The sequence below is a fragment of the Sorex araneus genome, chromosome 9 (assembly GCF_027595985.1).
Source record: "Sorex araneus isolate mSorAra2 chromosome 9, mSorAra2.pri, whole genome shotgun sequence".
Taxonomy (NCBI): Eukaryota; Metazoa; Chordata; class Mammalia; order Eulipotyphla; family Soricidae; genus Sorex; species Sorex araneus.
In genome coordinates this window covers 264,262-284,705 of record NC_073310.1, presented here as the reverse complement: position 1 = coordinate 284,705, position 20,444 = coordinate 264,262, and the positions used below count along the sequence as shown (strand labels likewise).

At 46.2% G+C, this 20,444-nt stretch overlaps 1 protein-coding gene across 1 annotated transcript in view; it reads right to left on the bottom strand.

Moving 5' to 3' along the window:
• The window catches only part of GOLGA3 (golgin A3), a 52,253-nt gene that overhangs the window by 13,843 nt on the left and 17,966 nt on the right, over positions 1 to 20,444 (bottom strand). The window contains 11 exon segments of the mRNA XM_004611110.3: positions 105 to 321; positions 1,379 to 1,473; positions 2,493 to 2,756; positions 3,873 to 3,950; positions 5,028 to 5,396; positions 5,656 to 5,817; positions 6,166 to 6,303; positions 8,454 to 8,656; positions 11,972 to 12,278; positions 15,120 to 15,231; positions 16,107 to 16,759. Coding sequence (XP_004611167.3) covers positions 105 to 321; positions 1,379 to 1,473; positions 2,493 to 2,756; positions 3,873 to 3,950; positions 5,028 to 5,396; positions 5,656 to 5,817; positions 6,166 to 6,303; positions 8,454 to 8,656; positions 11,972 to 12,278; positions 15,120 to 15,231; positions 16,107 to 16,759 — 2,598 coding nt within the window.

The window sequence follows — 20,444 nt, the reverse complement described above, 5'->3', positions numbered from 1 at the left end:
CAGGCCTCCTCTCACTTCCTGTACACTAACTCTGTCCTTTTCTTCTAGTCCTCCTAAGGAGGAATTCAGAGGGAAACTGGTTGTGAACCCTGGTGTTTACTTACATGCAAAGTGAGGGTGCTACCATTGTTGACAGCCTGGGCCTTCAGCTGGCTCAGCTCTGCCTCTGCTGACTCCTTGGCCGTGAGGGCCTCCTGCAGGCGACGACTGAGGATGCCCACTGCATTCTCATAGGCCTTGTGCTTAGTTTTCATTTCCTTCTGAGCACTACTGAGGTCTAAGCCCAGCACTTTCATCTTTTGCTTCTGTTCAGAGATAGCCCTGTGTGGAGTGGAGAAACACAGTGAGTCTGAACTCACCTTCAGTGTGCTGAGCAATGCCAAGGATGGGCAGATGCATTTGGAAACTCATGCTTCAACGTACCCTGCTCCTTCCTCCCAGAAGGCTCTAGCAAGAGGCTTTGCACATGCGACCAAGGTTCTACCCTCTTCAGTGACAGTACTTGCTCAGACTTATCTGGCCTACTGCCCCCTTTTCAGGGGAAAAAAAAAACAAAACAACCTCAGCCCCCCCCCCCCAAAACCTACACTTTCTTAGTGAACAAATCAAAAGAACCCACCCTCTGCCAACTGCACCCAAGGATACTCCTGTCTCCTGAGACTACTCCAGCACACTCCAGTCACTGGGAACACCATAAAACCTAGAACCTGGACTGACTGGGAGCAGTTTCAGTACCCTGAGAAGACAGGGGGCAGGCAATCAGTCATCTCTATCAAACAAGAGCATCTCTTGTGCTTTTGAAAGGCAACAGTAAAATTGTTTCATTAGCAGCCTCTGGCTGACAAAAGTAAAATGGGTGTAGAGCACATATTTTGCATACAGTATCACATGGTCTTTCATGCATTGAGGGACCTAGGCTCTGCGCTAGGAGTACAGCATGTAACAAGGGGGTAAAAAGACTCAGTGGATAAGGGACTTGCTTTGCATGCAGCCAATCTGGGTTCAATCCCCAGTGCCACACATGATACCTGAGTATTGCCAGGAATGATCCCCGAGCACAGAGCCAGAAGTAAACCCTGAACACACCTGGATGTGGCCCAACAATAAAAACAAAACAAAGACCCCAACAGGATATCTCTGTGCACAGGCACTCTGGCCTGTAGGAGGCATGTGATCGGCAAAGCCAAAAGAAAAGAGAAACAAAAGGGAGCTTCTGTACTAGCAAAGCCAAGTAACAAACTGAGATTCTTCTGTGAAGCCAGAAATTGCCAAATCATAAGGGAATCAACTTTCTGCCTGTACATCTGGAAGCTGAACAGCCCTAGTGCCCCTGAGGGAAACTGTTGCCCTAAAGTACCCACCTAAGGAGCCTACTTACTTCTTGGCTTCTTGCTGTAGCTCCTCTATTTGTTTCTTGAGCACCTCATTAGCCTCTGAGAGAGCAATCATCTGCTCTTTATCAAACTGCAAAGACTTCAGAGGAAGGGAAGGAAAGACAATGAGAAACAAAATTCTCTGCAAGCTGAGTCTTGGGACCTGCTTCCCTGGGAGCATGCCCAGGGGTGGGCTTTGAGACCTATGGTATAAGCTGGCCCTTTCTATAATGACCACTGGGCAAGAGTCCCAAATGTCACACTGCCATGCCAGAACATTGGTGGGCACAATCAAAGGGTGTGTTAAAGGGAAGTTTCTGGGTTACAGTCCAACCTGAGTCAGAGGGATCATTTTCCCAAAGACCCCCAGACCTACTTCCTCAGAGAATATCCCTTCTCCCTAGAGCCCCTTAAGACTCACCTAAACCCACCCCAATAAATTAGCATGTTGGGTTTGCTGTGTGTTATAGACTAGCCTGGCTTCTTGTAACTCTTCCTGTATCCTCATCTATACCTCACCAGTTAGATAGGGTGCTCACTTGGGGTCCCCAACCAGTAGTTCTACTTGGATCCTGCCAATTTCTCTTAAAAGACTTCTGAAATGTCTCCATCCTGCCCACCTCTTGCTCCACACCTGCTCCTTCTGAATTTGGTGTTTAGAAACCGCTCCTCAACCAGACAGGAATCTGCACCGAGGGACCCTATCCCGGGGCTCCAGCTCCACACTTGACAGCACACTCTGATACCTGTCTGCACTCTTCCCAGGTCCCACTGCATTTCCAGAGTCCAAACCCATGGTGTGCTGTCCAGTGCTTTTTGCATGCCTATCACCCACATGAGACTCCAGGGCCTATGCTGTCCTTTAGTTCTAGGACACCCTGGCCTTCTGCATGGGGCTCCTGCCTCAAAGGCTAGCATCCAGAGGCCCTGTCCAGCAGCTCCCTCCAGGTGCCTTCTCCCCTCCCTGCTCAATCTCTACGCGTCAGTTTCTCCAACAAGGACATGTGCTCCAGGAGGCACTAGTTCTAGCTGTTCTGCTCAAAGCCTGCTCTGCCACGGCCCCATAGTAAACCCACGGTGTTTTCAGCTAGACCCTCATAAATCCAACACAGGCTGTACCTGTAAGTGCACCTCCAAGGCATCACGCTCCTTCTGTACTGATTGGAGATGCCCTTCTAGGTCCTCCATCTGCTGACGGACCTGTGACACTTCCTTCTGCAGACGTGACTGCTCCACCTCCACAGATTTCTTTTCCCCCTGAAGTCTCATCAACTCCTGCCTCAGCTCTTTCACCTCTGAGTCTAGTTTCTTCTTTGTGGTTTTCAGTTCGCTGATCAGCTTTTCTTTAGAGGTGGTGTCCCGCCGGTAAGCCTCTACCATCACCTGCCCAGAAGACACAAAAGCTACAGCCATGGGGCTGGGATTTGGAAGGGGACAAGGATATCATACATCACTAATCTAAGGCACAATCTGTTTTTGCATTGGCTTTTGAACCATATATAGTAATGTTCAGGGACTATTCCTGGCTCTGTGCTTAAGAGTTACTCTTGGCAGTGCCCAGGAGACCATAAGTGGCTATGGAGATTCAAACAAGGGTTGGCAGAATGCAAGGCAAGTGCTTTGTCTCTTTTAATAAGACACAAATCTTTGGGGACCAAGGAGAACATATTTTATCCAAAGCACCACTCATTGATATCTGGTTCTAGTGCCTAAGTTCATTAGGATGAGGTCTAGAGTGGTCCTGATCCCTCCCACTTTCTGGCCTTCCATCTGCCTAAGGAAGAGGTGTTTTCCAGGTTTCCAAAAGACATTCCAAAAGGTGTTTTCCAGGTTTCCAAAGGACATTCCCCTAGCTTCATTCACACAGCTGACAAGGGTACTTAGAGGCTGTCCTTCCTAAGAACATGAAGGGGTTTGATGATGCTGTGCACTCCTCCTTCCCACAGCAGACCTGGCTTCATAAATATATAAAACGTGCAACACATGGGGCCGGAGCGATAGCACAGCGGGTAGGGCGTTTGCCTTGCACGCGGCCGACCTGGGTTTGATCCCCGGCATCCCATATGGTCCCCCAAGCACCGCCAGGAGTAATTCCTGAGTGCAGAGCCAGGAGTAACCCCTGAGCATCGCTGGGTGTGACCCAAAAAGAAAAAAAAAAAAGTGCAACACATCCTTCCGTGTGCTCCAGGGCTTACTTGGTATTGGGTCATGGTGCAACTTTAGAGATACTTAAACAAAAACCTCAGCACATGTAGTGATGCTGCTGCTCTCTCATGACAAGGCAGGTGATTCCCCATCATAAGATGTCAGGCCCACTGTAAAATGGATCCTCACTTTTGAGATAGCAGAATGGGGACAGGAGAACATAGCTTAGAATCATAAAGTGCCTTTAAAACCTGAAGGAGTATAGAAGCTACCTTCTCCTTGATCAGTTGTGTTCTAGTAAAAAGACTAAACCCCAGGAAGTTTCATATAAAGAAAAACAACACACATTTTTACCTTTTGTTGAAGAAACTGTTCCTTTATTTTCTGCATCTGTTTTTTCAAAGTGGAACTTTCTTCCTGCAGGTGATCCACCTATGAGGGACATGTTTGCACAGATGTTACATGGATGACTTGAGTTCCCAGGGTTCCTGAGGCAGGAAAACAACCATGAGGGTTGGAAAGTTTCCCAGGGAGACGTGTTCCACCTCTATCCTCCTTCTCGTTTTTAGGAGAAAACTCAATCCATGGTCAGCTACCAGGAAGTCTGGTAGTGACACAGGCAAATTCAAACATGAGAAATAATGCCCAGCACCACCCAGAATCTCTTTGTTTTCCAGTGTCAGGTGATGTCCCTATTACTGATTATCATCAGTAAAACCTATCTAAACTTTATCAAAGATACTGGCTCAATTCCTCCAGAAACACACCAACATGCCTGTGTTTGTCATATTCTAGGAAATAACTTAGCACAGGTCAATGACTGCAGAGAAAATCTAAGGCTCCTATTTCACCATCCAGCAGGGGAAAAGGTAACTTTCTCTGGTCTCTGCTGCTTATAGAAAAGAACTTGAAGAAAAAACTGTTCCTTACTGCTGATGCTATTCCGACCACATGTTTTCTGTATTTCTGAACATTTGCCCACTGATGTATGCCAGGCTGCAGCAAGATGGCTCCAGATGTGGTGTGCCAGGTTATATCCACACTCACCTAGCTCCCCAGGTCACAGCCTCACCCTCAACACAGACAACCCACAGCTGCCTTGCTGATGTATCCAGTGGGTCCCACTGCGGGAAGGAATAGCCAAAAGTTCTAACTAGCTTTCCAAAGACTGAACTCTACATCTTTAGCAGAGAAAAATGTGCATCTCTTTGTCTATTACTTTTAAAGCTCCAAACTTGTCCTCTGAGTTCTCAAAATCTACAGACCCAGACGCAAAGGCAGTTTCCTAAGTATACCACAAGTTGTGACAAGTCCCTTCCCCAGCTAAGCCTGGGTCCTCCCCAGGAGCATTCTTCCCCATTTTTAGAGTAGGTGCTAAAAACAAAAACAAAACAAAACAAAACAAAACAAAACAAAACAAAAAAAAAAACAGAACCCCCAGACCAATCAGTGCTGAATTTTTTTAAATGTGATTTTGATTCAAAATAAAAGGACAGCAACTTGCATTACCTGGTTTGATTTGATGGCTAATTCTTGTCTCAACTGCTCTAAAATTTCCGATGTTTCCTTGGTACTTTCTTCCAAATGTTTTACTCCGCTATCAAACTCGTCCCTGCTACTCTTGGCTGCCTGCAGAGCCACCTCCAAGACAATCTTCTCATTTTGCAAGAAGCGGATGGTGTCATCCCTGGAGGTGGCCTCCCCCTGCAGCTCCTCGAGCCTGACCTGCAGCTCATCATAGCGTGTCTGCAGGTCACCCAGGGACTGCTCCCGTGTTTGCAGAGTCTCCTGTGTCAAGGTGAACTGATGTAGCAAGTTCAAGTGCTCTTGCTGCAAAGCCTCAAGTTGCTGGTCTCGCTGATGCAAAGTCAATTTCACCTGGAAACAAGGGATCAGATTTAGGATGGTAGGTCTTGAATGAAACCACCACCTGCTTCAAAAGCTTATACCATGCCCGTGTTTAAGCTTTAAGTAACTTGGATAGATACTTCGAACATGGCTAGCTGTATGTCAAGACTATGTGGAATACAAGTACAAGGTCTGATGAGGTAGTATTACCATATACTCAACTAACAGCCCAGTGTGAGAGGGCAAGTGTGGGCGTCATACATCAGTTGAGACTACAGAACCTGCCTACCTGCTCTAATTGCTGTTCCAGGGCTGCTGCTGAGGTGGCAAGCTTCTGCAGTTGCTCCTTCTCGTCCTCGAATTCCTCCAGTCTCTTCTGCAAGTCCTTCTCCACCATGGTCTTTGCTTCTTGAATCTGCACAAAGGCAGCTTCCTGGTCCAACATGTCAGCCTGGAAGCAGGAAATAGTATTTTAATTATTTTTTTCCCCTGAGGAGTTTTAGATGATATCCAGTGATGCTCAGGGACTATTCCTAGCTTTGTGATTGAGAGTTATTCCTGGTGGTGCTCAGGGGACAGTGTGTTTCTGGGAATTTTACCTGGACCTCCCATATGCATTGCATATGGTATCAGGGACTGAGTCAGAACTAGTCCATTGCAAGGTAAGTAAGTGCCTTGATCCCTATACTATCTCTCTGCTCTGTCTGCATATTTCTAAAACTCTACCAAAAGCATTTTGAAAAAAGACTCAAATCCCAAACCATGCCTACCAGGGCTGTCCTAGCACTACAGTCCTTACCTCAATGCCCTGGAGCTGGACAGCAATGCGTTCCTTTTCCTTTATGGACTTCTGTTGGGTCTCTGTAAGCTGATGGGACAGGGTCACGTTCTCAAGTTTCAGGTGCTCCAAGAGGCCTGCTTGAGTCATCTGTCCAACCTGCAAAGGAGAAAACCGTAAGACAGAAGTTGCCAGATGATCAGCAGAAGCGCAGTCAGACTGCCCAAGAGGCTGAAAGGCCATTCCACAGTATCCATCAGATGGACTGCAACTCAACCTGCCTACTTCCACGTTGGACTCAGCCCTTGTGGTTGGGCATGCCTGAGATGCATGCTGGCAGCCCAGAAATCAGTGGTCATTACAAAGTTTTGGCAAGACCTACATATAAATTCGTCTTGAGGTCCATATACAAGCACTGCTATTGAGGACCTTATCTGAAGGACTGAGAGGAAGGGGAGGACTTGATCCACTGAACTGACCAACTCTGACTGGACACATTCTGGGTCCTGCCCTGTCCCTTAGTGCCGAAGTGTCCAGGACACCCCAAGAAGAGGTATTAGTAATGTGGTCCACGGTCTGACCTGGATTATCTGGACAACCAGGTCCCTCTGACCAGCTGTCTCCACAAGGAAAAGAAACCTGGGGTGCTGGAGTGATAGCACAGTGGGTAGGGCATTTGCCTTGCATGCAGCTGACCTGGGTTCGATTCCCAGCACCCCATATGGTTCTCTGAGCACCACCAGGAGTTATTCCTAAGTTCATGAGCCAGGAGTAACCCCCTGTACATCGCTGGGTGTGACCCAAAACCCGCCCCCCCCCAAAAAAAGAAAAAAACCTGGGCCAGAGAAACAGTACAACAGGGAAGGGCATTTGCCTTGCATGTGGCTGACCCAGGTTCAATCCTCTGTATTCCATATGGTCTCCAGAGCCCTGCCAGGAGTAATTTCTGAGTGTAGAGCCAGGAGTTAACTCCTGAAAATGGCTTGGTGTGGCCCTAAAACTATCCCCACACCAACCCAAAAAACCTTAGCGGCCAGAGTAATAGTGCACAGGCTACTTGCCTTGCATATGGCTGACAGGATTTTGATCCTTGGTACCTCATGTGATATCCTGAGTCTTCCCTCAGGAATAACTCAGAGATACTCCTGAGTGCAGAGCCAGGAGCTAAGCCCTCAACACTGCCAGGTGTGCACCCACTCACTGGCCCCTGAATCCCCACCAAAAGAAAAAATAAATTCAGGACATATGGGATTGCCTTGATCAGAGGTTCTCAAACTTTTGACTACTGCCTTCCTTTTTAAGGGAAAATAATACTTAGCTCTCCTGGAAATCTATAAACAAAGAGAAAATGCCCCTTATTGGGGACATAGTTCATCTAATACAGCGGGGAAGGCAATTGCTATCCTGCATGCAGCTGATCTGGGTTTGATCCCCAGCACCACACGGTTCTCCAGCATTTGCTGGTGCACACATAGAGGTCCCCAGCAACTCCGGGTGTAACTCTAGTGGCAGCTTGCCATCTGAGAATTGCTAGTGGAGCCCCAGGCTGCTGAGTACTGTTTGGGAGCCTTTCCAAAGAGGATGCACATATAGTGATCACTGTATCACTGTCATCCCGTTGCTCATCGATTTGCTTGAGCAGGAACCAGTAACGTCTACATTGTGAGACTTGTTATTACTGTTTTTGGCATATCGAATACGCCACGGGTAGCTTGCCAGGCTCTGCCATGCGGGCGGAATACTCTCGGTAGCTTGTGAGGCCTAAGTCAAACCATGGAGGATGGTACTATGTAAACTGGTGTGAAACAGGCAGTTAGTAGTTTGTTTTAATGTTTGTAGTACTAGAATTCAAAACCAGGGCAGGTTACAAGCAAGGCTTGAACTCTATTACTAGGCTGCAACTCCAGCCTAGTAGTTAATAGGTGTCTTTTTTTTTTGGCAGGGGTTGGGGCATGCAGGGGAGTCATGCTTGGCAAGTGCCTTAACATTTGTACTATGTCATTGATCCCAATAGTAGTTTCTCTCTGTGTCTCTCTTTTTTTTTTTTCGAGGTTGGGGGAGAGCAGGGGACATCCAGTGGTGCTCAGGGCTTACTCCTGACTCTGCATTCAGGGATTACTCCTGGTGGACTCAGGGGGTCACAAGAGGTGCTGGGGATCAATTCCCGATTGGTCATGTGCAAGGCAAGGATACTATATGCTATACTATTGTTCTGGCCCCCAAAGCATTTTTTCTTTTTTAAATTTGGGACAAGCAATTGTGCCACCAGAGACAGGTGATAGCATGGCTGTGCTGCTGGAGGGCCATACCTGGATGTGAGCCATTTCCCCCTGCAACCTCACACGGGCCTCTTGAGCCAGGGTGAGCTGCTGTTGGTACCACTGCCGGACACTCTGCAGCGATGAGATCTCCGCCTGGGACGCCTTTAGCTTGCTGCTCAAGGTGCTGCGCTCCAGCTGTACATGCTGCAGCTGGCTCTGCAAGGAAGCCATCTGCTGTCGCAGGTCATATACTGAAAACAAGACCACCTGTCACAAATAGAAGAGCCACAGCTGCACAGCTAAGACATATGGCTTTCTGCAGGAGCAAGATACACAGTTGTTCCATGACTGGCAGCAGTAATGTCCTACAAAGTTTGTGAGGAAAACAAGGCCTTCAGTGAGCTGAATTATGATCCTTAAGGAACTCAGAGCAGTGGGTGATTAACCAGTCAACACAGAACCTTGTTTTATGTGTATGTTTGAAGAAACCTTGATTGCTACTGTTGAATCATTCACACTGACCTCAGTCAATAGCAAGTAACTAATTCCTGAACAAACTCATCCAGCAGATGTGTCTTCATCATAAAACCTGTCGTAGCTTTATTGCTTTTAAGAACAGGAGAGTTTCGGGACCATTTTAAATTGCAAAACCACCCAAGAAAGCACTTTAAGTTAGAAAATACACATAAGTAGACTAAAAATCACACCAAGTAAATGAGACAAAGGCACTTGTTTTTATAGGAGTTGAAACAGGAAGGTCAAGAACTGTGTTTGGGGGCTGGAGCGACAGCACAGCGGGTAAGGCATTTGCCTTGCATGTGGCCGATCTGGGTTTGATTCCCAGCATCCCACATGGTTCCCTGAGCACCGCCAGGAGTAATTCCTGAGTGCAGAGCCAGGAGTAACCCCTGTGCATCTCGAGGTGTGACCCAAAAAGCAAAACAAACAAACAAACAAACAAACTGTGTTTGGCTTCAGGTGGGAGCAAATATGTTGTAACTGTGCTTTGACCTCTGTACCTGCCTGCAAGTGATACAAACAGTGTGGTGATTTGAATCACAAATACAAAATTATAAATCATGCAATATTAAAAATCAACTCTTCGGGTCACTCATAATACAGTGGGTAGGGCATTTGCCTCGCACGCGGCCCATCTGGGTTCAATTTAATCTCTGGTGTCCACATGGTCACCAAGCCCCACCAAGAGTAATTCCTGAGTGCAGAGCTAGGAGTAATCCCAAGCATGACTGGGTGTGACCCAAAAAAGGAAAAAAAAAAAACCCAAAATCAACTGTGTGTCTTTAAACAGCATTATGACATCTAGGAGCAATTCCACAAATTTGGGAATAGTATTGTGTTGTCAATCAACATTAAAATCCCTGATGCTTTGCTAATACCATCTATTACTAATACAGATGAGGATTGGGCCAGTGAAAGAAGAAAACAGAAGTCAGAGACAACTCCAAGTCACAGTGGGAGCAAAAGCTTCCAATGTTTTAAGATTAAAATTACACCTGACACTTAAGAAAACATTGACCTCTACTTTATGCCATTTTTTTGTTTGTTTCTTTTGAACCACACTAGATGATGCTCAGAGCTTACTTCTGGCTCTGTATTTAGGGATAACTTGCCTGGGCTCAGGGGACCGGATGGGGTGCTGGGGATCAAACCTAGGTCAGCTATGTGCAAGGCAAGTACCTTATTCACTGCACTATCACTCTGGCCCATAGTTCACAATATTTTATCTAAAGAAATAAGGAGCTGGAAGATGTCTCAAAGGGCTGGAATGCATGCTCTGCATGTGTGAAACCTGGGTTTGATCTCTGGCACTGAACGATTTCTGATAATCACCAGGAATGATGATAAAATACCACCAGGTGTGGTACAAAAACAGAAATAAATACATAAATAAGTTTTAAGAAAGACAACCCAATGGGAACAGGATAACTTAAAAGTGTTCATGATCCTTCTCTGAAATCCCAGCATTCATAGTGTTGGGATCTTATACAGGGAGTAAAAGCGCCCTGTGCACCCAGTAGACAAGACATAACTTGTCAGGTATGCCTTTAGGCTAGCCCAGAGCACAAGTCCATTATGCAGCTTGATGGTTGTCAGGCTTTGCAATCCAGTTATAAACTATCCTGAGGCTCAGAAGTTTTTTGGTCTTAGAGAGTGTTTCTTAATAATTTATGTATAAAATACTCAATGTCTAAAAAGTCTGTTTTTTTGGTTTCTTGGGGTTTTTATTAGGCGCTAGGGATTGAGCCTAAATCTCACATATATAAGGCATATGATCTACTGCTGAGCTAAGTTTCTTGGTCTTTATTTGCCATTTTTTTTCCTCTCAGCTGGCACATTTGGGGAGGGCGGGGGAAGGGGAGGGTCAGCAAGGTATCAGGAACTGAACCTAGGGTCTCACTCATGCAAACAAGTTCTCTACTTCTGAATTACAGCCCCAGAACTGTGACTACTGTGACTCCTAGGATGAAGCTTTTGAGATAAGGAATGTCATAAGATCATGATGATTCCCATGCTGGCTCACTTGGTCCTTTGCAGAAGCCAATGAAGCTGCCTGGTGAAGATGCTCATCCAGGTGCCTATGTTGGAGAATGTAATATACCTGGGCCAACTATGTGCTCCTTTGGGTTCTGATCCTGGATATACCCATCCATTGCCCACCTCCTTCTATCAGCCAGACCCCCAGGTTCAGAGATGGTGGTACAGTCTTTTTGGCATCTGGCCAGGTGTAGGCTGTCACTCTGGGGATGAAGGAAATACCCTCAGGAGAAGATAGCACCAGGGAAGGCTTCACAGTCCCCATGTATGGCATGTCACACACTTCCCACAATACCATATTCCCTGTATCTCTTTCATACCATAGGAGATTCAATATGAGCAGAAAGTTGAATTTGAGAAGGAAAAATGGGGGCTGGAGCAATAGCACAGCGGATAGTGTGTTGCCCTGCATTCGGCCGACCGGGGTATGATTCCCAGCATTCCATATGGTCCCCTGAGCACCGCCAGGAGTAATTCCTGAGTGCATGAGCCAGGAGTAACACCTGTGCATCGCTGGGTGTGACCCCAAAAGTGAAAAAATAAATAAAGAAGGAAAAATGAAGGTTCAATGGATAATCTGAGGGTTGGACTGTTTTAAGCAGAATCTGTGACTCTTAGAATGAGCAGTAGGTCTTATCTTTCAGTGACTGTAGTGCCTATGAGTAGGAGAGTCCTGGGATTAGTCATCCAGAATCCAGGGTCAGATTCTAAAACCTAATCTGTTCTTCTTTTCCTTAGGGAGGAGGGTTGGGCCACACTCAGTGGTGCTCAAGGGCTACTCCTGGATCTGATGGAGTGATCCCAGGCAGGGTTGAAGAATCATATATGGTACCAGTTATTGAAGCAAGGTAGGCTGCAAGCTAAGCAAATACCTTAGCCCTCTTGGGCTCCTAAACTCATCTTGACTAGCACAAAAGAACAAAAAGAACTCCAGAGCTCTACGTAACGCACTGACTTTAGAGAAATAGACATAGCCATAAACAGAGCAAAGACAGAGTGGCCCTGCCCACCTGTATTGTCCTTCTTGCGAATGCTGCTCTGCATTTCTTCAACTTTGGCCATGAGTCTTTGGTACTGCTCCTCTGCCACCTGAAGGTCACTGTTGGAAGAGGCCAGGCTGGCGTTCTTGGCTTCTAGCAGGTTCTGCAGGTCTGTCATTGCTCGCTCCAGGTCCCAGCAGGACTGTTTCAAGGTGTCCACCTCAGAACTGAGTGAGTCCTGCTTCTGCTGGCTACTGTGGCTATGCTCTACCTGTGCCTGTAGCTTCATGTTCAGGGCAGCCAGTTGTGCCTGCAGCTCCGTCTTTTCTTTCAGGGCCTGAAAAGACACCCACATGGACACAATGACTTTCAGAAGATTGAGTCAGATCTCCATGCCCTGCTGTGCTGGGCATGGTTTGCTGCTCAAACAACCATTGAGAAAAAGAAAAAGGTCCACAGACAAACTTACAGAAAAGCTTCTCATGTCTGGCCCTACTTTGCAATTACTCTGGCAAAAACTCCCCCAAAGGAAAACAGGACATAAGAGGGGGACTGCAGAACCTGCATATTTCCACATACAGGTCTGAGCCAGATGACAAAGAGGTGAGCAAATTGGTACAAAAGAACAAGGGTGCACATGTGTGCACGTACACAAACACACAGAAAACTGAGTTTGAGGTAAGCACCTCAAAAAGGAAAATCAGAGGAATACAAGGTCATCAATAGATGTCTATAGGGAAAGTATGCAGCTATTCTAGAGGGGTTGAAGGCCTCTAGCCAGGGCTGCTGGGGCCAGAGCAGCATTTGGCACTGGCAGTCACTAGATGGCAGGAGAACTGGTGGTGCTCGGGGGAACATATGGGATGTTGGGAATCGAACCCAGGTCGGCCACATGCAAGGCAAATGCCCTACCCGCTGTGCTATCGCTCCAGCCTCTAGAGTGATGCAACTTTATGGACACAAAGTAGTCACTATCCTAAGACCACATTGCAAAAAAAGGCTATGTCCAACATGAGATCACACGTAGCAAAGAAAGCTGTCCTCCAATGGGGCTTTCCCAACTCCACACACACAAGCACATCTCCATGTCATGCCTCTCATGCTTTCTACATCCAATGTACAGAGGCCCCATCAAGTGAACTAATCTGCTCTGTTGTGCAAAACTTAAAATCAAGGAAGTGAAAATCATGATTATTATTATTACTAGGTTCTTTTTTTTTTTTCTTTTTTTTTGGGTCACACCCGGCGATGCACAGGGGTTACTCCTGGCTTTACACTCAGGAATCACCCTTGGTGGTGCTCAGGAGACCATATGGGATGCTGGGAATCAAACCCGGGTCGGCCGCGTGCAAGGCAAATGCCCTACCCGCTGTGCTATAACTCCAGTCCCTTATTATTATTACTAGGAAGAGAAAATTATTTTCAGTCAAATGTCAAAAAATAAAGCAAAATAAAGCAAAATTTGTATCAGAAAACGCAGAACCCATAGCAAAAATTTTGAAGGGCAAAGACAGCACTTTTTTTTTTTTTTTTTTGCTTTTTGGGTCACACCCAGCGATGCTCAGGGGTTACTCCTGGCTCTGCACTCAGGAATTACTCCTGGCAGTGCTTGGGGGACCATATGGGATGCCGGGGATCGAACCTGGGTCGGCCGCATGCAAGGCAAACGCCCTACCCGCTGTGCTATCGCTCCGGCCCCAAAGACAGCACTTTTAACATGCAGAAAAAGGTGAACTTCATCAAAATAATTTTACTATCATCAATTGGTCTGTAGCTATGTAAGAAGAGTTAGAAAACATTCCAGGCAAGTCCTGGTGCAAAGTGTGAGATTATAATGGCACTCTTTCCGAGGCTATGCATTCAGCTACACAAATATATGGATAGAGAAGACTTACTGGTTGTGTTGCTGCATCAAAGCTTATTCTTTTTTCGTGCCCTGAGTCACACTTAGGTTTGCTTGGGGGCTACCTGTGGCACAATGTTTGGAGTTGCTCTGAGTGGGCTCAGCAGTAGAACTATGAGATGCCAGGGATTAAACCCAGGGCTTCTGCATGCAAAGAATGCAGTTCAGTCCTCTGAGCCACCTCCCCAGTCTTAAAGCCTGTTCTTTTTATTTGGGGGCAGTGGAGAACTTGTGGACACAATTTGGTTTGGTGTTGAAAGGCTGCACCTGGTAGTGCTGATACAACCACATGGTGCCAGGACAGAATTCGGAACTTTGAACACAAAGCACGTGCTGAGCCTATTGAGCTCACTCTCCTATCCCCTAGACCTTTTTTCGTAAGTTTTATTTATTGGTTTTTGGGCCACAGATAGCTGTGATTTGTTTACTCCTAATTCTGTGCTCAGGGATGACTCCTGACTGGCTCAGAGGAACATACGGCATGCCAGGGATTGAACTACCCTCGTTGGGCAAGTGCAAAGCAAGCACCCTAGCCATCGTACTATCTCTCCCAACCCCTAAAGATTGTTTTTTTCGAGTGGGTGCTGTTTGGGGATATAGTTATTAGTGCTCAAGGGCCATTCTAGGCTCTTAGTTTAGGAGTAACACTTTGATGGTGCTTGGGGGATCATGTGTAAGGCCAGGGATTTGAACCAGGAATAGTTGCCTTGCAAAGCAAGCACCTTAACTCCTGTAGTACCTCTCTAACACCCTAAAGTTTATTATTACTTTTTGGGAGGGTGAGGGGTTGGTGGTGTTGGGCCACAACCAGAGGTGCTAAAAGCTTATTCATGACTCTGTGCTCATGGATCATTCCTGATATTCTGGTGTTGCTGGGCATCCATATGTGGTACCAGGGATCAAAAAGGGGTCAGCCATATGCAAGGCAAGCACCTGACCTCATGTACAATCTCTCTGTCCCCTAATTATTCCTGGGTTTTGTGGGGCTTTTTTTGGTTTTGGGCCATACTCAGTGATGCTCGGGGATAATTCCTAACTCTGCACTCAGGAATCACTTTTGACAGTGCTCAGGGAACCATATGAGATGCCAGGGATAAAACCCTGGTTGGCCACATGCAAGGCAAGGGCCCTATCTGCTGTACTATTGCTCTACCCCCTTCTGCCCCATTTTCCCCAGCTTATTCTTAAAAGACATGTAAAACTTTGTACCCAGCCAATAGAAATGACATCTTTTCAAAGGCTTGGCACATTAACACACCCATCAAATGCCATTACCTGGCTGGCCTCTAATGACAGAGCTTCTAGCTGTCCTTCCAGTCTCATCTTTTCTTTGCGAATCTGCAACATTTCATCCTGTGTCTCAGCAACAGAGCTTTCCAAGGACACACTGCAGGAGAAAGAAAGAATCAGCCAGTTGGAATGTGGATGATGATTATTTTTTCTTACATTTCTCTATAGCTTCCAAATTCCAGATTCTTCTACTAGTCTCAAATATCTAAAAATACTTTTTGTTTGGTTTGGTTTTAGGGCCAGACCCAACGGTGCTCAGGGCTTATTTCTGTTTTGTGCTCAGAGATCACTCTTGGCACAGCTTGGGGGACCTTATGTGGTGCTGGGTATTGAATCTGGCAAGACAAATGCCCTACCCGCTGTACTATTGCTCTGACCCCTGAAAATAAAAAGATTTAAGAAGAGAGCTAAACAACAGTACAGTGGGTAATGTACTTGCCCTGCATGTGGCCGCCCCAGGTTTTATCTCCTGCACACCCATATGCACCCCAGCCCTACCAGGAATGATTCCTGAGCAGAGGGCCAGGAGTTAGCCCTGTATACCACTGGGTGTGGCCCCCAAAATAATAACAACAAAAACAAACAAAGCCCTCCCCCCACAAAAAAAAAAGAGAAAAGAGAGCTCAACTTCTTGTAAGAATGCTAACAATAAGCATATTTTCCTACCAAGTCGACCCATTCTACCACCATGTATAGTGAGGAAAGCACCTGGGCACTTTAGGGAAAGGGTTACTCAAACATGGGAAGAGGGTACAGCTTAATGCTGCAGGAGATTACTGATTGGATTTAATTCTAGTGTCTATTATTGTGGGGATCACTTGGTGCCAAAGCTTGAACTCAGTCTCGCACAGAGGCAAGACATGTTCTCTACCACTTGAGCCCCATTCACAGTTTTAACTTTACTGCTTTCAAAGCAACAGATTTGGATATAACAAAATGCAGAGAAGGATGACTTAAAGTGGTACCACCCACCTGCTGCAAATGCTATCTGTCCGGCTCCGGGTCTCCCCATTGACTTCTTGCTGTTGGTCCCGGTATTCGGCTGCTGCAGCCTGAAGAACATCCGTGATGGAGGGGAACTGACCCAGTGCACCAGCAGCTATCTCCTGGCCATTGATCACATAGGAGGCTTCTCTCACATCCACAGTGTTTGTTAGAAGGCCATGTGTGCCTTGGGCAGAAACGCTGCTATAGGAGGAGCTGTCACTCTCATTCCCATCTGCCTCAGATGCAGTGTCTCCCATGACAGACAAGCCCTCCAGGCGCTCCTCTGTCTCCAGACACAGGCTGATCTCAGAGACCACCGAGGCTGCCCCACTCCGGTGCTGCTTCAGAGAAGCCCTTGCAGAGTCCACAGCTGGGACAACAGAATTCCCAATGTCTGAGTCTTCAGTTCTATAATCAGCCAGAGACCGAATTTTGCTTAACTTGGAACTTTTCTTTTCTTTAGAGTGTGCCAGGAGCCCTAAACTGCCCACCTTTGGGCCCCGAGGGACATTAGTGCGCAGGAAAGAGTATTCTTTTGTCATAGCCACAGCACTGGCTCTTGGTAAGGTTTCTGGGTTCAACATAAGTTCAGGATCAAGCGTACTAAAAAGTCTTGATTTAGTTGAAGGTTGATTAGACTGAAAAGAAAACAAAAGTCAAGAAGTTATGTATAAGAGTGACAGCAGAGGGGCTGGAGCGATAGCACAGTGGGTAGGGCGTTTGCCTTGCATGTGGCCGACCCGGGTTCGATTCCCAGCATCCCATATGGTCCCCTGAGCACCGCCAGGAGTAATTCCTGAGTGCAGAGCCAGGAATAACCCCTGTGCATCACCAGGTGTGACCCAAAAAGCAAAAAAAAAAAAAAGTGACAGCAGAAAACTGCTACCCAGAATGGCTGCAACAATGACATTTCCCTCATCCCTATCCCATTCTGTTTGCATACAGCAACTAGGCTCAGACTGGGGGGTACAGTCACTTGAGAGCACCTGTGAGGCTCCAGGGATTGGATGATGTTGGTGATCCAATGTGGTCAGCAGCATGCAAGTGAGCACCATAACCCCTATACTATCTCTGGCCCCCAAACTACTCTTTTAAAGAAAGTTGGAATTTCTCTCTCTTTGACTTTTGGGCTACATCCAGTGGTATGCAGTAACTACTCCTTGATTGGTGCTCAGAATCACAAGTGGCAGTGACTGAGGGATGATAAGTAGTGTCAGTGATCAAGTGATCAAACTGGGGTCTCCCACATGTACAGCATATACTCTGACCCATTAAACTATCTTGCAAGCCCTGGGATTTCTCTGTTAATTAAAAAAATGTCCTCTGGAGTGGATCAAGTAGCACTGTAGCACTGTCCTGTTGTTCATCGATTTGCTCGAGTGGGCATCAGTTAACATCTCCATTGTGAGACTTATTGTTACTGTTTTTGGCATATCGAATATGCCACCGGTAGCTCACCAGGCTCTGCCGTGCAGGTGGGATACTCTTGATAGCTTGCCGGGCTCTCCAAGAGACATGGAGGAATCGAACCCGGGTCAGCTGTGTGCAAGGCAAACGCCCTACCCTCTGTGCTATTGCAACAGTCCAGAATGGATCAAACACTCCTGAAATTCACATGGAACAATAAACCCCCATGAATAGCTAAAGCAATCCTTGGGACAAAGAAGATGGGAGGCATCAGCTTTCCCAACCTCAAACTCTACTACAAAGCGGTAATAATTAAAATAGCATGGTACTGAAACAAAGGCAGAGTCGCAGACCAATGGAACAGGGTTGAATATCCTGACACACACCATCAAATATATGAACATCTAATCTTTGATAAGTGTAGGGTAACATAGCCTCAGGAAGTTTAGGTTTACTGGTTACTCCCATCACAGTGCTCCCATTCCTCTGTGTTTATTTGTAGCTTCTTTCTTACTGTTCTGCTGACTTGTATATACTGTCTTTCTCTTCTCCTTGAGTCCTTTGCATAGTTTATTCAGAGCCATGTCCTTTTGTACAGGCACAGGAAGACTGTAGCAAATGCTATGCTTTTGTAACTTGGGAATCATTTGACTCGACATGATATTTTCCTCCTGGGCATTTGTTCTCTGACCTAAGCCTCAGCTGCCCTTACTTCCTAGCACCCCCAAAAGCAGGGTCCCAACGAGGGCCGGGACGGACCCTGGGCAAGCGGTGAGTTATGTGCTCCCCTGGCATTGAGATGGGCCTGGCCAAAGTGCCTAATGCTTAACTATAAGAGCTTGGTCATGGACAAATGCTGTCATGATCCAAAAGTAATAATCAGATTCGGATCCTGCTAGGGTTAGGAATGATTAGTTCCTAACTAATTAGAAACTACAGCACTCAGGTCATTAGGAAGAGAGCTAAACTTCCTAATGGGTGTTAAGCATCATATTCCTAATGGCCTGAGTGCTGTAGTCTGAGTCTGTGGCAAGATGTTGACAGGAGAGCTGCCTTGCAAGCCTCAATGTATATCTTGCTATGTCCATACAAAAATAACTAGTATTCAGATGTGAATAAATTCTTGGACTACGGAAAAGAGAAAAACCTTTAGAGGTATTTTACCTGCTAGCAGTCAGGAAGGGTTTTGGAATGTCTGGCCCTCAGGAAGGGCTTTCTTATGTTGATTTTGCTACCTGACTGTGTGTAGCCTAGAGGGCAAGATGGGAGAGACAAGTAGGGGGAGAGACTAGTGAAGGAGGATTGAGCAGCAGATCCAGAGAGAGGACGGAGCTAGGAGTGAGTGAGATGAGAAAGATGGAAGACTGAATAAATGGCAACTGATCAATCAACCGGCTTGGCCCTCGTTTCCTCCTCCATCTGCCCCACAGCCTGGGACCGAACCCCCGAACCTGTGGGGCTCTCCCCTGGTCACCGCCCCCCCATGTTTTTTACAGATAAGGAAGCAAGAAATGTGAAGTGAAGCAAGGAAAGCCTCTTTAACAAACAGTGCTGGCAAAATTGGACAGCCACATGCAAAAAAAATGGGCTCAAATTCTACCTAACACCATGTACAAAAATCAGATTAAAATGGATTAAAGACCTCAACATCAGACCAGAATCCATAAAATGCACTGAACACAAGGTCGGCAAAACATTCCACGCCATTGAAGCTAAAGGTATCTTAAAAGATGACATGCCACTGGCCAACCAAGTGGAAATAGAGATAAACAAATGGGACTATCTTAAACTAAGAAGCTTCTACACCTCAAAAGAAATGGTGACAAAATACAGACAGTCTACAGAATGGGAAAGGATATTTACCCAATACCCGTTGGAGAAGGTGTTGAAATCAAGGATATACAAGGCACTGGTTGAACTCTACAAAAAGAAGACATCCAACCCCATCAGAAAATGGGGTGATGAAATGAACAGAAGCTTTCTCAAAGAAGAAATCCGAATGGCCAAAAGGCACATGAAAAAATGCTCTTCATCACTAATCATCAGGGAGATACAGATCAAAACAACAATGAATATCATCTCACACCACAAAGACTGGCCTATATCCGCTTTCCACTGCTGCATGAGCATGATCCCAGAGGCCAACTAAACTACTTTGGGCATCAGCAGCTTGCAGAAATGTCTCTAGACTGAACTGAGCCACTGCCCCATGCGGCGCCAGGAGGGAAGGGTTTTTCTCTCTCAGCTTTTCCATTTTATGAGCACCACAAAAGGGAAGTAAAAGCTTGCAGTGATGCAATTTCTGGCAGAAATTTCCCTGGACTTTGTTACTAAAATATAGAAATCCAATAGCGTGTGGCCGTGACCTCATACCTCTTAATTGTCAGCAATGTAAAACATTATCAAATGGTTCCTTTTCAACAGATCTGACTTTGGGGAGGAAACTCCAAACAATAATAGTGAGTTTTCTGTTGAAATATTAAGATCATTAAAGTAAAGTGAAATCTATCAGCTACACAGGCGGGGGGTGGCAGGGTAGGGGGAGATATACTTGGGCTCCTGGTAGTGGAAAATGTGCACTGGTGATGGGATGGGTGTTGAGCATTGTATAACGGAGACTTAAGACTGAAAACTCTGTAACTTTCCACATGGTGATTCAATTAAAAAAAAAAGAAAAGACTGGCCCACATCTAAAAGAACAAAAGCAACCAAAGTTGGCGAGGATGTGGGGAGAAAGGGGCTCTCCTTCACTGCTGGTGGGAATGCCGACTGGTTCAGCTCTTTTGGAAAACGGTATGGGCAATTCTCAAAAAATTAGAAATTGAGCTCCCATTTGACCTAGCAATACCACTCCTGGGAATATATCCTGGAGAGGCAAAAGAGTATAGTAAAAATGACATCTGCACTTGTATGTTC